The 24,569-nt window shown below is 36.2% G+C and overlaps 1 protein-coding gene across 1 annotated transcript in view; it reads left to right on the forward strand.

The window, feature by feature from the left end:
• POLQ (DNA polymerase theta) overlaps positions 1-24,569 on the forward strand; it is a 119,830-nt gene that overhangs the window by 80,388 nt on the left and 14,873 nt on the right. Inside the window, exons 22-26 of the mRNA XM_036744106.1 lie at positions 1,629-1,803; positions 7,451-7,577; positions 8,334-8,452; positions 18,786-18,970; positions 20,322-20,433. Of these exons, the coding sequence (XP_036600001.1) occupies positions 1,629-1,803; positions 7,451-7,577; positions 8,334-8,452; positions 18,786-18,970; positions 20,322-20,433 (718 nt within the window). The remainder of the gene's footprint in view (positions 1-1,628; positions 1,804-7,450; positions 7,578-8,333; positions 8,453-18,785; positions 18,971-20,321; positions 20,434-24,569) is intronic.

Here is a 24,569-nt window from a genome sequence, read left to right on the forward strand (position 1 = left end):
GAGGGTTCTGGGGGGGAGCTCATGCAAGTCCCTGCTCTCCAGCTGCCATCTTGGCTCCGCCTCCTATTCTGCCAATGATCTCTTAATTAAGAAATTTAATCACCTTTTCTCAGTACTCACCTGTCTTGACCTTTCTGCAGTCTCTGACAGTATTGCCCCCTTTCTTCTCCATAATAACCTTTTCTCTCTGGTTTTCTTTGATACTGCTCTTTCTTGGTTCTGCTCCTGCCTGTCTGACCATTCCTTCTCTGTCTCCTTTGCTGGATTTTCATACAGTTCAGAGTGGCTTTCCTCCAAAGGTATGTCCTGAGCCCTCTTCTCACTATATATTATTTCACTTGATTATTTAATCAACTCCCTGTATTCAATTGTCATCTATATGGAAATTGTACCCAGATCTGTTTATTCAGTCTTGAATTGTCTCCTGATCTCCAATCTTACATCTCCGACTGTATGTTAGACATTTAACCCTGCATGCCTCCTAGACATCTTACATTCAATATGTTCAATAGAAAAAAGAGAAAGAAAGTTTTTTGAACAAGTTGAATTTAATTGTGCCTCCCTCCCCCTCCCCCTCCCTCTCTCTGTAGCTTGGGCCGTTAAACCCATTTTTTTCCCCTTGCAAACCATTCCCTTTCCTTAATTTTTGAGACCATGATTTTCTCAGTTACGCAGGCTTACAGTCTGGTGTCTTCTTTACCTTCTCACTCCCCACATTCAGTAAGTTGCTAAGTCTTGTTGATTCTACCTTCCTCACACATATTGTCTGTGCCCCTTTCTCTCGTCCCTATGGTGTAGGCCCTATTTCCCCCCCACTAGACCATTGTACCAGCCTTTTGGTTGGCGTCCCTGCACCAGTTTGTTCTCCACTCAGCTCCCAAACCGATCTTCCTAAAACCACAGGTCTGACTATGTCACCTGCCATTCAGTCAACCCCAGTGTCTCCCTGGCATCTCCAGTTGTAAGTATAAAATCCTCTCTTTTTGAAGTTTTCTTACGCCTTATACTCTCTCACTTCTCCTCCTTCCCTCTCCCCGCGCGCCCCACCCCCCCCAGCCCATGCATGCCTGGAATGCTCTCCATCCATTTCTTCACCTTTGGCTTCTTTGCCTCCCTTCAAGTCTCAGTTAAAATTCTACCTTTTGTATGAATCCTGTCTTGGTTCTCGTTAATGCGAGTGCCTTTCTTTTGAGATTATCTTGAACTCTTAGCCTATATATCTTGTTTGTACAGTTATTTGTCTTTTATGTCCTCCATTAAGTTTTCAGTTCCTTGAGGGTAGCGATTGTTTTTACCTTTCTTTGTATCCCCAGCATTTATCATAGTACGTGGTATATAGTAATGCTTGTTTATTTGACTTGGACTTTGATATTGGTAGGTGGTACCATTAAGCATAATATAATTTGCATGTTTATCCTTAATATTGTATTTGAACTTAATACCGTATTTGAACTGTTACTGATATAATGATATCATTTTTATTCCAGGGAAAATAATTGTTGACTTTGAGATATACAGAATTTGCCATGTTATTTTTAAGGCTGTATTGTTAAACTAACAGATACTCAATTGCCTATGTAAAACTTGCAAAGTAATTTAAATATATTTTCCTTATATTCCTTTGGCAGGATGTTTTAAACAAACTGAAGACCTTACATCCATTACCAGGCTTGATTCTAGAGTGGAGAAGAATCACCAATGCTATTACCAAAGTTGTCTTCCCACTACAGAGGGAAAAATGTATGAATCCTGTCCTTGGAATGGAAAGACTCTATCCTGTATCACAGACTCACAGTGCTACAGGTAATGACAGATTTGTCTTTGGAATTACTTCTTTAAAATTATGTTTTAAAAAATTTATTTCATTCATTATTTCCCAGTTACATGGAAATTGTTTAAAAATTCATTTTCAGAAATTTTGAGTTCCAGATTCTCTCCTTCCTTCATGCCCTTTCCCCATTGAGAAGGCAAGCAATATATTATCAGTTATACATGTGAAGTCATGCAAAACATGTTTCCATATCAGCTATGTTTCAAAAGAAAACACACAGAAATCCCAAGGAAATGAAGTTTAAAAAGTATGCTTCAATCCACACTCAGAATTCATCAGTTTTCTTTCTGGAGGTCGATAGCATTTTTCATCATTGGTGTTTTGGAATTGTCTTGGATTGTTGTCTTGATTAGAGTAATTAAGTCTTTCACGGTTGATCATACTTATGGTAGTACTGTTAGTGTATTCAGTGTTCTTCTGGTTCTGCACACTTCACTTTGTATCAGTTCATATAAGCCTTCCCAGGTTTTTCTGAAATCATCCCCTTATCGTTTCTTATAGCACAGTGGTATTCCATCACAATCATATACCACAACTTGTTCAGCCATTCCCCAGTTGATGCGTGTCTCCTCAATTTTCAAATCCTTGCCACCACAAAAAGAGCTGCTAGAATTATTTTTGTACAAATAGGTCCTTTTCCCTTTTCTTTGATTTTCTTGGGATATAGATGTAGTAGTGGTATGCACAGTTTTATAGCTCTTTGGGAATAGTTCCAATTTATTCTTTGTGATTACTTCTTAAGAACTGTCAAAAATAATAAATAAATAAGCTCCTATTTTTACATTTTTAGAACAGACCTTCAGAGACCAGTTTCCAGTTGAATATTATGTAATAGGAAGAGAGGTATTCTCAATCATTTGTTTTGATAGACCTTGCTCTGGCTCCCAGCCTTCTTAATTAGCTTTCCTGAATCTCCTGTTGCCCTCTCAATCTTCAGTCCCTTTAGCCTACCTGCAACCACCACCCAAGTGGTGGCCATAATAACATCTGTTATGCCCTAAGGGGAATAACTTCAGTTTTCCCTCTCTTATTTCAGAATCTTTCCAAGTTTTCTTTTAGTTCCTTTGCCTGACATGTTCAATATCTTTCACATCAATATCTTCCTTTGATTTTTTTTCTTTTTGCTTTTGCACCCTAATCACAAGTCCTCATTGGCTCAATTATTGAAAATTTCCTAATTTGTCTTTCTACTGTTAGTCTCTTTCCCTCTCCTCCTTTTCACCCTTCATAGCCCTGCCAAACATCTTCCTTGTATGTAGATTTGGTTATGTTACTCCGTGACTCAGAATTCAGCAGTAGTTCCTTGTTGACTAACCAAATAAAGTTCCAGCTACTCTTCCTGGCATTCAAGGTTCTTTATAATCTGGTGCCATCCTGCCTTTTCAGTTTTATACTACTTTTTATTTATTCTGTTACAGACAAACTGGACTATTGTCTGTCCCTCCAAGATTTCTTTCCACTGTGCCTGGAATATACTTTTCCCTCCCTCTGTTGAATTTCTTCCTGCCATGTAAAGCCCACCGCAAATGCTACCAATTCCAGAAAGCTTTCTTGGTTCTACCTGTCAGTAAATAATTTTCCTCTTCGGACTTCATATAGTCCTTTGTGGGGGGCACCTAACATATTGATATATAATCATTATTATACATATTAACAATTCTGTGAAAAGCAGCCTGATAGCCTTAGAATCAGGGAGATCTGAGTTCAGGTACTGTTCTCACAGTTGCAGTTGTGTAACCCTGGCAAAATCATTTAACCTCTCAGTGTTCCAGACAGCTCTGAGAACAGAAATTGCAGAAAGGGGCTATCTGCCTAGGTAAAGGAATTTTCCTCACTGGCAGTTCCCTGTACCAGTGAAATCACAGGTCCAGTCCAAAAAAATAAATTAACAATATGTATGTTTGTTGAGGATTTGGAATAATACTCTTTGCTCTCCATTGCTACTTTCAGGTTCTTTGCCTTCCTCCATTACTCTATAAATTCTCCTTTGAGGGTCATGCTCTTCATATCTACCCAGCTGATCAAAATTTTGGTAGCTGTCATCTACAGATCTCCATGCATCCCCTTCCTTCCTCAGTGAGTTAGGTGAGTTAGGTGCATAGCTCATAATTTTTCTCTCCTTAACTGCTGCCCTCATACTTGGGGACTTCAGCATTTATATTGACTCTCTCTCAAACACCCCAGCTGTTCAATTAGTCACCCTATCATTTGCCATGAGCTCCTCTTCCACTCCAACTCAGCCACAAACACATACCCTTGGTCTTGCCATCATCTACAAATGTATCACCTCAACATTCAAGAATTCTAAAATTTCATCTATTAGTTTTTCCCCTCTCCCTCTGACTTCTGTTAGAAAACCCTACTCTTTGTCTGCACTGTGACCTCCAATCCCTTGACCCCTCAATTCTCTCTCAAGACATCTCCCCTATACTAGCCACTCTCTCCTCTTCTCCCTATCTTGACCCCTTGGTGAGCCATTTCAACTGTACACTGTCTTCCTCTCTTGAAAATGTAACCCGTTTTTCATATTGGTTATTAAGTCCAGCTAAGCCTCAGCTTTGGATCACCCCCAGCATTCACCACCTTTGCTCCTACAATTATGCTGCTAAATGAAGTTGGAGAAAATAATCTGACTGCGTCTGTTGTAGATTTATATTACACACCCTCAACTGGGCCTTCACTGCTGTTAGACAATCCTGTTATACCTGCCTTACCAACTCACTGTCCCACACTCCACAACAGCTCTTCTTCAAATGTTTTCATCCCTCCTTGAGCCTCTCATAGCTCCCTCTGCTCCTGTTCTCTCATTGAGATACTAGTTTCATATGTTACAGAAAAAATTGAGGCCATTTGCCCTGAGGTCTCTCTTTTCCTTTCTTCCTCATGTCCCATCACTCAGATGCCTTCTACCATTTTCTCCTCCTTCACTTCTGTCTCACATGAGGATGTGGCCTTATTCCTCACAAAAGCTAACCCCGCTACCTATTCAAGTGATCTTATTCCATCTCATTGCCTCCAATAGATCCCTTTCTACTGGCTCGTTTCCTACCATCTACAAACATACCCTTGTCTCCCCTATTTTAAAAAAACCTCACACTTGATACTTTCTTCCCTGTTAACCACCATCCTATATTTCTTTTGTACTTTGTAGCTGAACTCCTAGAAGAGGCCATCTACAAGAGATGCCTCCACTTTCCTCTTACTCTCTTCTTAACCCCTTGCAATCTGATGTCCATCTTTGTCATTCTACCAAAGCTGTTCTCTCCAAAGTTACTAATGATCTCTTAGTTGCCAAACCCAGTGGCTTTTTCTCAATCCTCATTCTCTTTGACCTTTCTGCAGCCTTTGACACCGTTAATCACTCCTTCCTCCTTGATACTCTCTTCTCTTTACATTTTCAGGACACCTCTGTCTCCTGGTTCTCCCCCTACCTTTCTGTTTGTTCTTCCTCTGTCTCCTTTGCTGAATCCTCATCCATATCATACCCTGTAACTGGAGGTGTCCCTCTAGGTTCTGTCATCAACCTTCTTCTCTTCTCCAAATCCAGCATTATGTATATATTTAGCATGTCCACTTTGACACCATTCCCTTCTGATATCCCCTGGCCACTTAACCATTACTAACACTTAGATGAGAACCATGCATACCTGTACCTAAATCTTCATAATCTGCATGTAGAATCCCTTGTACATATACACGCGTACAAATTCAAATCCCACTCACGTATACAGATTGTACAGACACAACATTTAAGAGTAGGTAGATAAATGAATGACTTGCTTAATGGTGGACTGAATATAAATTTATAGGAAAAGATGGAACTAGGTGAGGGCCATTGAGTACACATGTAAGCATCTCACGAGTTAAGATTATTTCGTTTCTTGTATTCATATCTCCAGTGCCTAATACAGTGTCTTTACTAGTTACTGCTCGATAAGTAATTTTGATTGATTGTTGAATTCCCACTTTCCGTATTAAAATTAATTTTGCCATTGCAACTGCCATCAGCTTAGTTGGCAAGGCCATCTAGAAGGCTCTTTACCCATGAGGGAGAGAGTCACTGCCAGTTGTCTTAGAGATGCTAGTGAAACAGATACAGAAGCACCTTTTAACTTGGTAAAGGGGTGGCACCGGACTTGGTGTGCTGTGAACATAGATGATCTCGATGAAGCAGCTCTGGTGATATATGTACTTCCTAAAAACAGAAGGGGATGTGTCAGACACCTGATGTTGAAATCAGAATCTGTTAATGACCTGACTATGACATGGTATGAGTTGATGTATTCTTTCTGTAGTAAAGCCACATTTTGAAAACACTAAGCTTACACTACTAATAGTGATAATAATAATTAGCATTTATATAGCACTTTAAGGTTTGCAAAATAGTTTAAAATATTTATACCTCATTTTATCCTCACAGCGCCCTGGGAAGTAGGTACTACTTTACTTTTGGAATGTTCATTATGATACTTGAGAATCAAGCACTCAATTAATTAGCGTTTACTAGGTGTCTGCTCTATACCCTTACACTGTTGCTCGGGGCTGGGGCTATAAGTACAAAGAATAAAAAATCCCTCCTCAAAAGGCCCTTACCTTCTAATGGGAGAGACAACAAGTACATACGAAAATATATGTAGCGTGATTATTGTACTTTTTAATATGTGGAAGTAATTCATTTTGTGTACTTATTTTTTGAACTCCCCTCATATGTTTTAGAATAATTTCCAGCAAAAAAAAGTTATGGCTAGGGTGAACAAGAACATGACATTCTTTGATTATGTCAATTAACTTAGGTATCACTGTCAGTTTTTTTAATGAATAATTTTCTCCCTCAAGATGCAAATGATGTGGGCCATTTTGATCTCATCAAATGGTGAAACTTTTGAGTCCTTCATTTCCAAATCTCCTTTCTTGTTACCCTGCCATTCTCTCTAATGCGTGAGTTCCACTGACAATCGCTGCTTTCAAATCCCCACGTACTCTTCTTTTTTTGTGTTCCTCGTTCATGATTTTTCACATGTGGAAATATGAAGTTATTTTTGTTATGCTTCATGTTATTAGTCTACTGCTAATTAAGTGGTTAACTAGCTTGAAGTGTAGAATTCAGATCTTTTAGTATAGGGATGTCCATTTTTAATTCCTTTTTTCTTATCTCGGAATAGCTTTGCAGGGAGATGTGTTAAATCTCATTTAATATTACCTGATTCAATACTTGATTTATGTTATTAATTTATTGTGTGCTTATGTGTACTTTGGGTACATAATGTAAATAACATAGAAAAATAAAGTCCAAATTTTAATTACTTTAAATTTATTTTGGCCTTCATTTTAAAGCCCTATATGTTTTTTTAAGATAGCTTTGAATTTATTATTCATATTGTATTTAATATTTTCACATCATATTTTAAAAGAAAAGCAATTGGTACATAATAGAGATTTACAATTCCACATATAATTCCTTTTCTGTTTTACTATTGGGGCAGGGAGAGGACTGGGCTTACTGGCTATTTAAGCCCTTGTGTTTTAAAAGAATTTTGGGTTTTTGAATGCATTTCATCCGTACAATAAATAGTCATTTTTTTCTAGTTTTAAATGCCTGTCAATCTTACTTAATTTCAGGTCGAATAACTTTCACAGAGCCAAATATTCAAAACGTGCCAAGAGATTTTGAGATCGAGATGCCAGCGCCAGTTGGAGAGAGCCCACCTTCTCAAGCACAAGGCAGAAGTTTACCTTTCAGGAGCAGGTAGAAGCCATGTTACAGAGTGACTCCTCTTAGTTTGTATTAGCAGATTGTAGAAATGGGATTGAGGACGCTTTCTTCAATTCCACCTATGTAATGAAACATTTTTACATTTTTGTTCAAATATCTTATACCAAGCAATGAAATGAGGCTGTTAGCTAAATGGTGTTGCATTGGCTCATCCTTTAGAGCGTCTTTCTTAGGTCAAGTGTGTCTGTGTTGAAGGCTGCTTTGCTGCTCAGGATGTTTGTAGGCGACAAACTGATGTCAGTGTCAAGATGGTGTGAGGGATTGAATGGGGTGGGGCAGACATGGTAGAATTAATGCTAATGCTTCTCAGATTGGTGAATCTCTTCAGAATAAATAATGAATTCTTATTAAACACGTGGCTCTTTCCTTTGGGGTTAACTTTTCATTATGTCATTTCACACTATTTTAATTTCTCCCTATCCTTAAAATGATCTGTGATTGCATTTGTTTGTTATTTGAAGTCGGTGAACATAGTGCAAAATGTAGTGGCAGAATTATATGCTATTTTATTTATAAATTTATATAAATTGAAACTAATAGACTAGAAAAGTAATGTTCATGTGAACTACCTGAGTTTCATTCCAAATTTTTCTTGAAGCAAGCCTGTTTGAAAAATTAAACAAAACACAACACCTTTTCAGTTTCCTATTTAAGATTCTGACTTGACTTGAAACTAAGTCCATGATGTATTTTTGAGTGTGATATATGTAATGGTGTTTCTTTCCACAGAAAAAGTAAAGGCAGTGGTAATATAAATTCTGGGTACCAGACACTGATGGCAGAAAGAGTCAAAGACAATGGGAAGCCGTTTTATGTTAGTATGAGACATGCTTTTGTTCCTTTTCCAGGTAAGTTTGTTGGTATTTCCTAAACTCATCATTAGACTAGTATTGAGGTGTGTGTGTGTGTGTGTGCGCGCGTGTGTGTGTATCTGATAATCGAAATGAGTTTTCATTAAGGCCCCAAAGCTACCTCAGATTGAAAAAAAATTTGTTTGACTCTGTTTCCCTGTCTGCTTACTATCCTCATTTTCACTTTACTTTCCCTGCCAAACTTCTAGAATATATCTGCTACCCCCAATACTTCAATTCCCTCATCATATTCCCTCATCATATACTCACTTCATACTCTACCGATACTACGCTCTTCAGGGTCTCTACTTACTTCCCAAGTTGAGTGACCTTCTCTCAATCGTTTCCTCCTTAACAGTTCTGTCTTTTTATAATAATACCACCAACTTATTAGTCATACATGTTTAAAACCTTGGTGTCCTCTTCATTTGATTCTGCCCCAAACCATCTTAAACAGTCTATTTTTCTCCACTCATTGAGCACAGCAAACAAGTGCTGGCTCTCACCACCTCTTGCTTAGACTTTTGAAATAGATTCCTAATTATTCTCCTTGCTTTCAGGCTCTCCCCTCTCCAGTCCATTCTCCATACAGCTTCCAAATTGATATTCCTAAAGCACAGACCACACCTTGTCATTTTCTTGTTCCCCAGTGGCTCCTTGTTGACTAGAATAAAAAATACAAATTACTCTGTTTGGCATTTTAAGCCTTCCTTAGTCTGTCTTCAGCCTATCTTTTCAGGTTGATTTCACATTACTTCCGTAAAATACTCTGCCTTCCAATCAAAGTAGTCCAGAATTGATTTCCTTGATATTTTTTATCTTTTGTTCCTCAAGATGAATTTTGTTATTATTTTTCCTTGCTCTGAAAAGTAATTCTTTGGTAGCTTGATATGGCATTGAATAAGTGGATTAATTTAGGTAGAATTGCCATTTTATTATGTTGGCTTGGCCTACCCACGAACAATTAATATTTCTCCAATTATTTGGAACTGTTTTGTTTAGAGTGTTTTGTAATAGTATCTTGGCAGGTAGAGACTTCCAAGTATTTTAAACTGTCTGCAGTTATTTTAAGTGGAATTTCTCTTTCTTCCTGTTGGGTTTTGTTGGTAATACAGAGGAATGACAATGATTTGTGTGGGTTTATTTTATATCTTGTAACTTTGCTGAAGTTGTTAATTTGTTTCTATTAGATTTTTAATTGACTCTTTCAGAGTTCTCTAGTCAACTATCATATCTCCAAAAGTGATAGTTCTGTTTTTTTCCTATTTTTATTTCTTCAATTACTTTCTTATTGAAAAAGCTTCCTAGACTATCTTCATTACAGATGATGCTTGGTTTTGGTTTTAGATAGATGCTACTTATCATTTTAAGGAAAGGTCCATTTATTCCTGCATTTTCTTGTTTTGTTTTTACAGGAATGAGTGTCGTATTTTGTCAAAAGTCTTTTCTGTATCTATTGAAATAATCATATGATTTTTATTTTGTTTTGTCAATTATTGTTGTCTTTATATTGAACCAATTCTGCATTCCTGATATAAACCCAGCCTGGTCATACTGTATGATCTTTTGAGATATTGTTATCTTCTTGCTAGTATTTTATGTAAAAATTTTGTATAAATGTTTATTAGTGAAATTGGTTTATAATATTCTTTCTCTATTTTTGTTCTCCTTGGTTTACATATCAAATTTAAGTATCGTGTCATAGGAATTTGATAGGATTCCTTTTTTACCTATTTGTTCCAGTAGTTTATATACTGATGGCATTAATTATGTTCAGTAAAATTAGTTTTTAAATCCACCTGATCCTGGCGTTTTTTCCTTAAAAAGTTCATTTATGGCTTGGTCAATTTCTTTTTCTATTTCCTGTTCTGTTCATATAGGCAGTTTATATTTTTGTATATAGTTACCCATTTCATTTAGGTTGTCCACTTTATTGGCATATATTTAGGCAAAATACCTCCTAATAATTGTTTTAACTTTCTTTTCATTAGTTGTGAATTCACCTTTTTTCAATTTTTTGTTTTGATTCATTATATTTGGGTTTTCTTTTTTTAAAAAAGTCAAATTAACCAGTGGTTTATCTATTTTATTGCTTTAAAAAAAAGAGCTCCTAGTTTAATTAGTTCAATGGTTTCTTCCTTTTTTTTTTTTTGGTTAACTTTGGTTAACTTTCAGTTTCCAGTTAATTTTTAATCTGTTTCCAAAGCTGAATGTAGTTTTTATTCTGTGACATATGAAAAGTTTGAGAGACATAATTTCTGGGTAATTAATCATTTTATTAATTATAGCTGGCAAATTAATAAAAGGATGATCATTTGGCCCTGTCTCATAAACCAAAGATGAAACACAACAGGCCTCTCAATGCTTATATGCCCTTGGAAGAGTGGGTGTTCCTGTCAGGTGGCAATCAATTTTGCTTAGTTAACAATTAATGAGAGAATGAATATTATATATAATAAGACATGGGCCTATTTTAATGAGGGGCTGGGGGACATGACTCTTATCACTCAGCCTTGGACAAAGAGACTTATCTCTGCCCAGACTCCTCCCCCTTCTCCCCCATTTAGGGCAATCTAGACAGAAGGGGAAATCTACTTCCATTCAGACTTGTCTGACTAAAACACAATGGCCCAGAATTCACCACTTGACATAGACTAGAATTTCTTTATATTTCGATCAGATCTGTGTACATGTTGCCCTTCAAAGGCTACAGGGGCTGATTTCTGAATGAGAAAATAGGACAGGGAAAGACCCTTAGTCCTAATTCAATAACTAGTTATTAATAAGAGAGAAATAATCATTTCTTTCAATTGCATTGTGATAAGAAAAATGCATTCAATAGTTCTGCTTTTCCTCATTTTTATGAGGTTTTTATGTCCTAATACATGGTCATTTTTGGTGAAAGTACCAGGCACAGCTAAGGAATAGGTTTATTTCTTTCTATTCCAATCTGTATTCTCCAGAATGCTGTCATATCCAATGTTTCTTAAATTTTGTTCATCTTTTTAACTTCTTTCTCATTTATTTCATGGCCAGATTTATCTAAATCTAAACAAATTGAGGTTGCTCACTTATTCTGTTTCTTCTGTAACTCATTTAATTTTTCCTTCAAGAATTTGGATGCTACATCCATGTCCAATCCATATGCATACATTTTGAATATTGATATTAATTCATTGTCTATGATACCTTTTAGTAAAATGTAGCTTCTCTCAATGTCTCTTTTATTTAGACTTCATTTGAGATCATGATTGCCGCTCCTACCTTTTTTACTTCAGCTGAAGCATAAGAGATTGTGTATTTCTTATAAACAAAGAACTATTATATTCTGATTTCTAACACATTCTTCTTTCTTCTGTTTTATGTCTGAGTTCATGCCATTCATACTCACAATTATAATTGCTAACTCTTTATTTCCCTCCTTCCTATTCTCTTATACTTACCCTTTTCTTTTTTATCCTGTCCCCTCCTCTGGAATCTTTTTTGCTTCTGACCACTGCTTCCCTTAATCTACTTTTCCTCTTATCTCCTCCACCCTTTCTCTTATCCTTTTCCCACCTACTTCTTATCTCTACCTAATTGTGTGTGTATGTTTTTTCTTTCCTCCTTGAACCAGTTCAGATGAAAGTAAAGTTCAAGTGTTGCCTCCTCCCCTTCCTCCTCTTTCCATGTGTAAATGCGCTCTCTTAGATTGAGGAAACTCTTTAGAGGTATAAATTTTCCCCTCAGGACTGCTTTGACTACACCCCCCAGATTTTGGTTTGTTTCATTTTTGTTATTATCTTTAATAAAATTATCTATTGTTTCTATGTATTTTTTGACTTAGCCTCTCTTTAGGGATAAATTATTTAGTGTGGGTCTCTGTTTGCATATATCAATTAGGTGAGGTAATCTCCTCAACTTTTCCCTCCCTAGTAATACCCTACTTTTCTCTTCCCTTTTCTTTCTTTTAAGATCATCAAAACATAAAACCACTTCTCAGCCTTTTGCCTTATTAGGGAGAAAGGGGTCCCCATTTTACAGTTGAGAAAGCTGAGACAAACAGAGGTTGCCCAGGGTCACATAACCAGTAAGGCCCTGAGATCAGATTTGAATGTGTGTGATCCTGGTTGCAGCTTCTTATTCCTTGAATTCTTTCTTTTTGGCTGTTTGCAGTATTTTTGTTTGACCAGAAACTTTTATATTTTGGTTATACTGTTCCTGGAAGGTTTTTTGGTAATTTCTTTTAGTTAGTTTCTTTTAGGTAGTTTCTTTTTAGTTCTAAAAGATATTGGCAGTTTTCTTTTATGATTTCTTGAAATATGTCTAGATTTTTTTTTTTGGTCATAGTTTTCAGATAGTCCAATGATGCTTAAACTGTTTTCTTCCTGATCTGTCTTCCAGGTCAGTTGTTTTTGCTATGAGGTACCTTACATTTTCCTCTATTTTTTTCAGTCTTTTGACTTTGTTTTAATATTTGTTATTGTCTCCTGAAGTCATTAACTTCTATTTTGTCCATTCTGATTTTCAAGGAGTTTTTTGTTTGGGTAAGGTTTTCTTTTGTGATGATCTAGTCAAGTCAGCAAGTATATGTTAAGTGCTTATTATGTGTCAATATTGTGCTAAGTCCTAAGAACACAAATACAAACAGGACAAAAGATAGTCCCAAGCTCAAAGAGCTTACAGTCTACTGGGAAAAGGGAACATATAAAAGGAAGGTGAGAGCGTGGGGGGGCTACCATTAGAAAATCCAGAGATTTATAAGTGCAGCGTTGAGAGGGATGAAGACATGATTGGACTGAGTGTCTTTATTTGAAGTGTGATAAGTCCAGCTGGGACTTTGATGCAAATATGAGTCACAGGCTGTTTTTCTCTAATGCCATACTTCTTTTTAATGTAACTCTCAACTCCCTTGGCTTCTATAATCCCTTACTATCCTGCTTATTTTCAGTAGTCAGTAAACATTTATTAAGCACCTACTATGTACCTGGTGCTGTGCTAAGTTGTGTTTTAACTCTGAATACATTTGTTGGTCTCCTTTGCTGTCTTTCTTCCCCTCCACGAACATGAATGTTCCCAGTGGTTCAGTCCTCTGCCCTTCCTGTTCCTTCTACTTAGAGAATTCTTTTACTCTAAGTCAACTATCAGGACTAGGTTAATGACCTGTAACTTCAGTCTATCTTCTCTCTTACCCTCTAATCCTTTATCTCTTAACTCCCATTTCCTCTCGAATGTCTGCTTGTCCTTTCAGACCCAACATATCTAAAGCTAAACTTTAGAGATTGAGAGGAATGAAGAAGAGTTTATAGGCCCTATGTGTTTCTCTCCATTCCTACAGTGAATGTTATTGTGGACAGAGCCTTGATTAGGGGCAAATGAGCTATCCCTTTTTGCTTGTTGATGCCTAACACAATTACTTTTCAATATTTTTTATATATGTACATATCTTTAATGCCATAAATTTCTCTCTCCATCACATGTCAGTATTTATTTTGTGGTTTCGTGTGTTTTAATGAAGACAGCCTTCAGTGAACAGTAACACAAAAAGAAGTACAATTTTTCAGACCTTGCTTGGATGCACAGAAACTTTGAAACCAGTGTTTCAGATACAGTGGATATTACTTTGGAAGACTAATGCTGATAGGTAGATAATTTCCTTAGAGCCACCCCCTCTTTTTAAAGTTTTAGGCTGAGTTTCAGCAGTTATCGTCAACCTCTAAGAATAGAGATTCCTCCAGAGTACCTGGCAGGCGCATGTTTCCTCAGATCCAGGCCATTTGGGAAGTTATATCCTTAATATTAATAGTTGTTTCTATTTTTTGTTTTGGACCATAGCAACCTGCTCCTAAGAAACTCTGTTACTTGATGCCGCATAACCATTCCATGGGACCTGTAGCCAATAAATAGTTACATTTTTTTGGTACCTTGTTTTCTTTGCTTATTTGCTCCTATGAAGAGAGAGTATCCCTAAGTCAGTTTTGCATTCTTCTCTTAAGTGTTACTTTTATCTTAGCAACATTATCAGATACTACTATTGTATGTATGGCACATAATCATGTTTTACTTGTAATTTCCATTTGTCTGTGCTCTAATGATAATTAGCAAATAATTACTAGTAGGTGCTGTTACTAGCGTATGTGTAGGTTTTGCTTTGATCCCCAGCACTGAGAAAGGACCCAGCAGATCTATTGATTGTCATCATTTTTTTAAAAAAAGTATCTTGGAATCTGTTTAGATCACATACAGCTCATTATTTGCTTAGATTTATAGTATGCTTGGTTCCTGAGTTTTTAATTTAAAAAATTAATTTAAATTCCTATAATTATTGTGTTTTTGCCATTGCCTACCAGAATTCCTTTTTACTTTTTTTCCTATCTGTGGATTCAATGATTATCATTGGCCTTTTCATCTTCATATTTCCCATGGTGTTATCAAATTAGTTTTACTAGGAAGCTGTATCAGTATATCTCTACCTTTTCTACTTCTTTCTTTATGCTCCATGGGCTGATCTCCTCAATATTTACCCTATAACACAGTGCCTGGAACATATAGTTATGCCCTAGATAAATGTCCTCCTTACTGTTACCCCTTGGCTTCCCCATTTTTGTGATGTTACCATTATGTTACCCAGACTTTGGCTCTCATGCCCTCTATACACATTCAGCCACCTATCATTTTGTCCTTCATAATGTCTCTCATTTCCATGTCTTCCATTCTATTTCTAATACTTTCTTGGTTCAGGTCCTTCTTACCTCATGCATAGGGACTCCAGAAGTATATCTTAGTATAGAGGCAAACAACCCTACATACTTAATATTTGATTGCGAGCATCACTTATCATGGTAGCATATATTTATTGAGATTGATAATTATGACTCTCAGGAAGGCATCAGGAAAGTTAAATTATATTCAGTATCTTCTGTACATTACTATTTAGGAGGGGCAGCATGGTGTTGTGGATAGAGGATTGGTCTAATAGCTAAGAAGACATGGGTTCAAGTTATATCTCTTAATATACTGACTCTGTGACCGTGAACAAGTCACTCAAACTCTCAGTGACCCGGACAACTCTAAAATTGCAAGTTGCACACAGGTTGCTAACATCCATCAGTGGAAGAAGTTTCCCAATTGGGAGATCCCTTCACTCATGAAACTACAAATCATGGTATCACAAATTTACATCTAGAATAGACCTAAGAAGCTATCTAATCAAATCTCTTCATTTTAAACATAAGGACCCAGAGAAATTAAGTTACTTACCTAAGTAGTAGGGTCGCCCAGGTAGTGAATGGGAGGGTCAAGATTTGAACTCAGGTCCTCTCACTCCAAATCCAGCATACTTTCCATAGTACCATGCTGCCCCACACCACCACAAGAAGCAAAAAATCCCCCCCAAAAACATTAAAAAAACCCACCACCAAAATTTTATTTAAAGAAAATGCATAGTTCATTTTAGAAATATTTCCATAAAAATGATAAAATCAAAATATGTTTTGTTGCCTTTAGGGGTAAAGTTTATTTACCTGGAAAATTAATTTATGTGAATAATGTAAAATGATTTTGCTCTATTTCTCTTTTCTTTGTAATGTTTATCTACTGCCATAAGTTGGTATTAAAATCATGCGGGGGAAGGCCATGCTGGTCTTTTTTTTTTTCTTTCACAATTATATAAAACATTTCTGTATTAGTCATTTTGTACAAGAAGACTCAAATAAAAGAAAAAATATGTGGGAAAGAAAGTGAAAAATAGGGTGCTTCAGTTTGTAAACAATCAATATCAGTTCTTTCTCTGGAGGCGGATAATATGCTTCATCCTTAGTCCTTTGTGATTGTCTTGGATCATTGTATTGCTGAGAATAGCTAAGTCATTCACAGTTCTCCATCAAACAATATTGCCATTACTGTGTGCAATGTTCTCCTGGTTCTGTTCACTTCAGTACGCATTCGTTCATGTAAGTCTTTCCAGGTTTTTCTGAAATCATTCTGCTTGTTATTTCTTATAGCACAATAATATTCCATCGTAATCATATACCACACCTTGTTTAGCCACTCCCCAGTTGGTGGACATCCCTTGATTTCCAATTCATAGCCACGACAAAAAGAGCTGCTATAAATATTTTTTGTATAAATACATCTTTTCCTCTTTTTGGATGTCTTTGGGATATAGACCTAGGAGTGGTATTGTTGGATCAAAGGGTAAGCATAGTTTTATAGCCTTTTGGGCATAGTTCCAAATTGCACTCCAGAATGGTTGGATCAGTTCACAACTCCACCAACAGTGCATTAGTGTCCCATTTTACCCACATCCCTTCCAACATCCAACATTTTCCTTTTTTGTGCTATTAACCACACTGATAGGTATGAAGCGATACCTCAGAGTTGTTTTAATTTGTATTTCTCTGATAAATAGTGATTTGGAGCATTTTTTCAAATGATTATAGATAGCTTTAATTCCTTTGAAAACTACCATTTATTGATTGGGGAATGACTTGTATTTTTATTAATGTGACTCAATTTTCCATATATTTGAGAAATGAAGCCTTTATTAGAGATACTTGTTGCAAAATTTTTTCCCCCAGTTTTCTGCTTTCCTTATAATTTTCCTTGTGTTGGTTTTGTTTATGCAAAATCTTTTAAATTTTATATAATCAGAATTATCTATTTTATATTTTGTAATGCTCTCTGTATCTTCCTTGGTCCTAAATTCTTTCCATAAAGCTGACAGATAAACTATTCCATGCTATCTTAATTTGCTTTCATGTGTAAATCATGTACCCATTTTCACCATATCCTGGTACATGGTATGAGAAGTTGGTCTATACCTAGTTTCTGCCATGCTGTTTTCCAGTTCTCCTAGCTGTTTTTGCGAGTTTTTGTTCCAAAAAGTTGGATCTTTGGGTTTATTCTATACTAGATTACTATGGTCATTTACTATAATATAATTTGTACCTAATCTATTCCACTGATCTATCACTCTGTTTCTTAGCCAGTACCAGATTGTTTTGATAACTACAATTTTATAATACAATTTGAGATCTAGTATGGCTAGACCACCTTCTTTCACTTTTTTAAAAGTTGATTTCCTTGATATTTTTGAGCTTTTGTTCTTCCAGATGAATTTTATTACTTTTTCTAGATCCGTAAAATAATTTTTAATAGTTTGATTGGTACAGTATTGAATAGATTAATTTAGGTAGAATGGTCATTTTTATTATATTGGCTTGGCCTACCTATGAACAATTAACATTGTTCCAGTTGTTTAGATCTGATTTTATTTCTGTGAAAAGTATTTTATAGTTGTGTTCATATAGTTCCTGAGTTTGTCTTGGTAGGTACTCCCAAGTATTTTGTATTGTCTTCAGTTATTTTAAATGGAACTTCTCCTTCTGTCTCTTGCTGCTGTACTTTTTTGGTACTATATAGTAATGGTGTTGGTAATTGGTAGTATCTAGAAATGCTGATGATATATGTGGGCTTATTTTGTATCCTGTAACTTTGCTAAAGTTGTTAATAATTTCAACTAGTTTTTAGTTGATTTGCTAGGATTTTATAAGTATAGCATCATGTCATCTGTAAAGAGTGGTAGTTTTGTTTCCTCATTGCCTATTCTAATTCCTTTAATTTCTTCTTCTTTTTTTTTTTTGCTGCTATAGCTAGCAGTTCTAGTATAATATTAAATAATAGAGGTGATTACATGCTGATCAGGCTCCCATCTAGGATGTCTCAAATATCCTAGATATTGGGATTCCAGATTCATTATTAAAACAGCTGCAAACTTTTTATGTAAGATAAAGCCTAAAGAAACACCACCCACAATAGCAACTTTTCTGTGCAGAATTTCTTTCTTTACCAATTTAATTCTGCTTAAGACTCCTAGTTGTGGCCTCTGAATCTGATTAGACTGATTAAAAGGCCTTTCAGTGCTAATTTGTCCTTAAAAAAATAAAACCCTTTCCACAGTTTCTTAGTGATCAAGGAGATGAAATATATTTCAGGGCTAACTGCTTCTTTATCATTTGGTCATTGTATGAAGTCTCATAGTAGGTCTTTTTTCTAAGATACTTGATCCTGCCCAACTTTCTTGCTTAATGTTTTCGCTATGTTGGAATCTAACTTTGTTTTTGCTGTTTCCTGGAAAGGAGAAATTTTAAGTTATACGACTAAATTAAGATATACTGACGAAAGAAGAATCACGTTTAAATGTATTAGTCGACTTGATGTCTTAGATACATTCTTGTTCTAAAATTATGACTCTTGTAACATCTTACTTAATGGTACTCTTCTTTTCAATTAAACTATACATTTTGGCTACTTTGGTCCCAGCTTTGTAATGGATATGCTTTGGTTCTAGGAGGAATGATCCTGGCTGCTGATTATTCTCAGCTAGAACTGAGGATCTTAGCTCATTTATCCCGGGACCGTCGTCTCATTGAGGTCTTAAACAGTGGAGCTGATGTTTTCAAGAGCATTGCAGCAGAATGGAAGATGATTGATCCGGAGACAGTTGGGGATCATATAAGGCAGCAAGCCAAGCAGGTACATGTCTAGTAAAACAGGTAAACACTTCTAAAACCAAACATCAAAAGTGGCAGAAGTCATATGTTAGGAGGCCTTAGTTTGCAAATCTTTCACTTAAACGTTTTCACTTAAATGTTCCTGTGCCTAGGAAAGTATATCAGTAGATTCATGGGATTTAGAGCTGAAAAGGACGTTAAAGGTCATCTTGTCCAAGTCTCTTTCACAGATAACAAAACTAAAGTCATTGTCCAAGCCCATATATAAGTAGTAACTGGCAGAACCAGGATAATAATGATAGTTGACATTTATATAATTCCTTAAAGCCCTGAATGCATATTATCTCAATCCTTATGAAGTCGGTTTTGTTATTTGGTCTAAACTGGTGATTTCTCTAGTGGAGGGAATTCCTGGTTAGGAAACTGCTTCTAGTAATGTAGACAGGCTATTGCTCTGCAGATCTGTAGCAATAGAATGCTTCCTGAGCACAGAGAGGACCACTGACTGGCCCTGGGTCACACAGCCTGGGGTCTTCCTGCCTTCCAGGCTGCCTCTCTATCCACATTTGCCTATCTAGATGCTGTTATTTTTCCCCTTTTAGAGATGAGGAAACTGAGGTTCATAGAGGTTAAATGACTTGTCAGGGGATGTATAGCTCATGTCTGAGGCCAAGACCACACATGAGTCACAATGAGCCACTGTGCAGGCATTCTGACTCCAGGTCCATTGTTCTTTACAGGTGATTATTACTATGTTGTATAGTTTGAGATCTGGTACTACTAACTTTCCTTTCATGCTTTTTCCATTTGTTTCCCTTTGTTTTCTTGACTATTTCTCCAGATGACTTAATATTCTTTCTAGTCATATAAAACAGTTCTTTGGTAGTTTGATTGATGTAGTGCTAAATATGTAAATGAATTCAGGTTATGTTATTTTATCATATTAGCATGAATATTTCTTTATTTCTGAGTGTATCTCCTGTGTTCCCTACTGAGGAAGCTGGGTGGTGCAGTGGATAGAGCACTGGGCCTGAAATGAGGAAGACTTGAGTTTAAGGCCAGCCTCAGACACTTACTAGCTCAGTGACCCTCGGCAAGTCACTTAACATCTGTCTACCTCAGTTTCCTCAGCTGTAATATGGGATTATAACAGTTCCTGACTCAGGTTGTGGTGAGGATCAAAGGAGATTATATTTGTTAAGTGATTAGCACAGTGCCTGGCACATACAGCTGCTATATGAACAGTTGTTCTTTGGTGTTCAGTCAGCCAAAAACAGCCTTTCTCCATAAAATTGGCCGAGATGTTAGTCTCAATAAACTCTTTTCTGTGGCCTTTAAATTGCTTATTTAATGGGATGCCTCTGTTATCCTAGATTTGCTATGGAATAATCTATGGAATGGGAGCTAAATCTCTAGGAGAGCAAATGGGCATTCAAGAAAATGATGCTGCTTGTTATATTGAATCCTTCAAATCCAGATATACAGGTAAAAGAAATCTCTAGATATGACTCATTCTAAAGGAATCTTTTACATTTTACACTTGTCATACTTTTCCTTCATCTGTGGTTTGAAGTTTGCTTTTGAAAGTCTCAGTCAGCAAGGATTTTCATCAGGTAAGTTTAAAGGGATACAACACTCAGACAGTCACAAAAACTAACGTGTCCACACCAACACAATATATTTGGGAAAAGCATGGACAAAGAATGAACATCAGAAGTTGGCCAGGCGAGTGGCATAATTTCCCTGTCAAATCTTTGTCCTTCTGGTGAAAGAACTCTTAATGATATTCATAATTTGTTGAGTTGAAAGAATTGCATAGAGGCTGAGAAGTAGATTTTTTTCATTTTCTTTTTGTTTTGTTTTGGTTTTTTTGTTTTAAGAAAATTTATATTTTGTGGGACACAATAGATACTTCCCAACAAACATTCATACAAATCTTCATGCAAATTATATTTCTATAAAAAGTGTGCCATCAATTTTTTTAAGGATGTGAATTATCTTTCCTTTTTTTGTTTCTTTTGCTCATCACTTCTGTTTCTTCCTATATTCTTCCCAAACCCCTTCTCAGAGAGCCATAGCCATTCCTTATAATGAAAGGAAAAAAGGAGGAAGGAAAAAATTCAGCAAAACTAACTTACATATTGAAAAAAAAAGCTGATGTTTTATGCCATATTCCCACCTCCACGGTCCTCCATTTGTCCATTTTATATTCAGTGGGTGGGAGGTATCTTCTTATGTCTCTTCCTTGATGCCAAGCTTGGTCATTACAATTCCACAGCATTTGTTTTCAAATGTGATTGTTGCTTTACTTTCCGTCTATATTGTTGTGGTCATTGTCTATACTGTTTTCCTGGTTCTGCTTATTTCACCTCATGAGTCTTTCCATGCTTCATCGTGTTCAGTTTATTCATCTTGTCTTGCAGCACAGTAATATTCCATCATAGGTATATGCTGCACTTTTCGTTTATCCATTCCTAGATCACTGGGCAATGACTTTGCTTCCAGTTTTATGCTACCATAAAAATTTCTGCTGTAAAATCTTTTTGTATCTGTGGAAGCTTTCCTCTACTGACCTCTAGGGGCCTATGTCCTAGCGATATAATTAGTTTCTTGTTAACATAAAGGATGGATGTGTCTTTTAAATTTGGTAGAATCAGTCTGTTTGACCAGTTTTTGTTTCATGTCCTTGTTGACTTTTTTTTTCTATTGTTATAACCATTGTGAACATGGCTCTGGCTTTTTTTCAGTTTTATATCACTTGATAGACGTATTCCCATGTTTTCCTGAAATCTTAGGATTTGTCATTCTTTATACAGCAGTAATATTTTTCAGCCATTTTCTAATTGTCGAGCTCATTTTGTTATAAATAAGGCTATTTCAAACATTTTTGTATATGGATCTTTATGGTTATCAATAACTTTAAATATAGTAGAATGAGATCTGGGTCAAAGGGCAATTTAAATTTAGTAACTTCTTCCCATCATTCCAAATTATTTTCTAAAACAATTGTTTAGAATCTGTCTTTTCATAGCTCTTTTAGCACTGAGTTTTTCTGTATTAGCTTGAAAGGTGAAGTGTGGCACCTCAGGGTTGTTTTGATTTGCGTTTCTTTGATTTTTTTAGTGGCTCTTGATAGCTTTTATTTCTTGTTTTGAAAGCTGTTTTTGTCAGGCCTCTTGCCTATTTGGCCCATACTCTTATAATTTTATATCAACTTCCCATACATTTAGATATTACACTTTTATTGGAGAAATTTGTTGCAAGTTTTTTTTCAATCAAAATTTTTTCTTCTGATTCTAGGTGAATTGATTTTAATTGTCCAAAAACTTTAAAAATTTACATAATCAAAATTGCCTATTTTGGTTTTTATAGCATCCTGTTTGGTTCACAATTCTGCCCCTATCCACAGTCATGAAAGAGAACTTTCTATTACTATCTTACTCTTTTTATGTTATAATTTTTCATATTTAGATCATTTATCAATTTGAAATTTATTACCATGTGGGATATTTCTAAGTTTTGGTTATCTAATCTGTTGCACCAATAGTTTTTTTTTTTAATAATTGTTGCTTTGTAGGCTAGTTTGAAATCTGCCAAACCACCCTTTTTACTTTTTCCCATTATACATTCTTGAACTTTTATTTCTCAAAATGTATTTTGTTTTTATTTGTCTGATTCCATAAAATATCCTTTTGATAATTTGGTTATTTATAGTACTTTCGCTGTAGTCATTAGATAGAGCATTTTTCCTTATCTCCCTCTACTTTGGTTCTACATATTTTTTTACTTGGGGTTTTCCATCCCAAATCTTCCCTCTCTCTTTGGCCGTCTCTTGGCCTTGTTTCTTCTTCCTTCATTTTTCATCCCAGTTCTCTGTTTACTTTACTGTACTTTTACCAGGCTGTTCCTTAAAAATAATCTTCCCTTGCCTGACTCTGATAAAGGTGAGGTTTATTAACTCCTCACTCCCCTCACCTCAGTGTTTGAATAATCATTCCCTGTGCTTCCCTAATTATGAGAAACAGTAAGTTCTCCTACTCATTCCAACTGTTCCCAGGGTGTTTCTTTTTTTTTCTTTTTTCCTTTTGTTTTTTGTTGAGAGTTGGGGGTTACTAGTTGAATTGCTGCTGAGAGGTGACCCTGTTAGGTTCAGTTGGTAAAGATTCCTTCCAGCTACTGTCATTTTAGACTCTTTTTGACTGCAGAGTCAGCCACTTCTCCATGAAATCTTCCTTGCCAAGGCCTGGAGTTGGGGTGGTCAGTGGGTAGCAATTTTTTTTTTGTAAGAACATTTTTTTTTAATTTATTTAACATATTTAGTTTTCAGCATTGATTTTCACAAGAGTTTCGATTACAAATTTTCTCCCCATTTCTACCTTCCCCCCCACTCCATGATGGTGTATATTCTGGTTGCCCTGTTCCCCAGTCAGTGCTCCCCTCTGTCACCCCACTCCCCTCCCATCCCTTTTTCCCTTCCTTTCTTGTAGGGCAAGATAAATTTTTACACCCCATTGCCTGTGTATCTTATTTTCTTGTTGCATGCAAAAACATTTTTGTTTTTGAACATCTGTTTTTAAAACTTTGAGTTCCAAATTCTCTCCCCTCTTCCCTTGCCACCCACCCTCCCTAAGAAGTCAAGCAATTCAACATAGGCCACATGTGTATCATTATGTATAATCCCTCCACAGTACTCATGTTGTGAAAGACTAACTATATTTTGCTCCTTCCCAACCCATCCCCCTTTATTGAATTTTCTCCCTTGACACTGTCCCCTTTCGAAAGTGTTTGTTTTTGACTACCTCCACCCCCATCTGCCCTCCCCTCCATCATCCCCCCCATTTTTTTTTTAACTTCTTCCCTCTTCTTTCCTGTGGGGTAAGATTCCCAATTGGGTATGTATGGTATTCCCTCCTTAGGCCAAATCTGATGAGAGCAATGTTCACTCATTCCCCCCTCATCTGCCCTCTCCCCTCCTCCCAAAGAACTGCTTCCTCTTGCCACCTTTATGAGAGATAATCCATCCCATTCTATCTCTCCTTATCTCCCTCTCTCAGTATGTTCCTCTCTCATCTCTTAATTTGATTTTATTTCTTTTAGATATCTTCCCTTCATCTTCAACTCACCCTGTGTCCGCTCTCTCCCTCTCTCCCTCTCTCTCTCTCTCTCTCCCTCTCTCTCTCTCTCTCTCTCTATATATATATATATACACACATATATATATACATACACACATAGATATATACATACATACACATTCACCCATATATATATATACATAAACATATATGTATGCATATTCCCTTCAGCGGTTAACCTAATACTGAGGTCTCATGAATCATACACATCATCTTTCCATGTAGGAATGTAAACAAAACAGTTCAACGTTAGTAAGTCCCTTGCAATTTCCGTTTCTTGATTACCTTTTCATGCTTCTCTTGATTCTTGTGTTTGAAAGTAAAATTTTCTATTCAGTTCTGGTCTTTTCACTGAGAAAGCTTGAAAGTCCTCTGTTTTATTGAAAATCCATATTTTGCCTTGGAGCATGATACTCAGTTTTGCTGGGTAGGTGATTCTAGGTTTTAATCCTAGCTCCATTGACCTCCGGAATATCGCATTCCAAG

This window comes from Trichosurus vulpecula, chromosome 2 (genome assembly GCF_011100635.1).
Source record: "Trichosurus vulpecula isolate mTriVul1 chromosome 2, mTriVul1.pri, whole genome shotgun sequence".
Classification (NCBI taxonomy): domain Eukaryota; kingdom Metazoa; phylum Chordata; class Mammalia; order Diprotodontia; family Phalangeridae; genus Trichosurus; species Trichosurus vulpecula.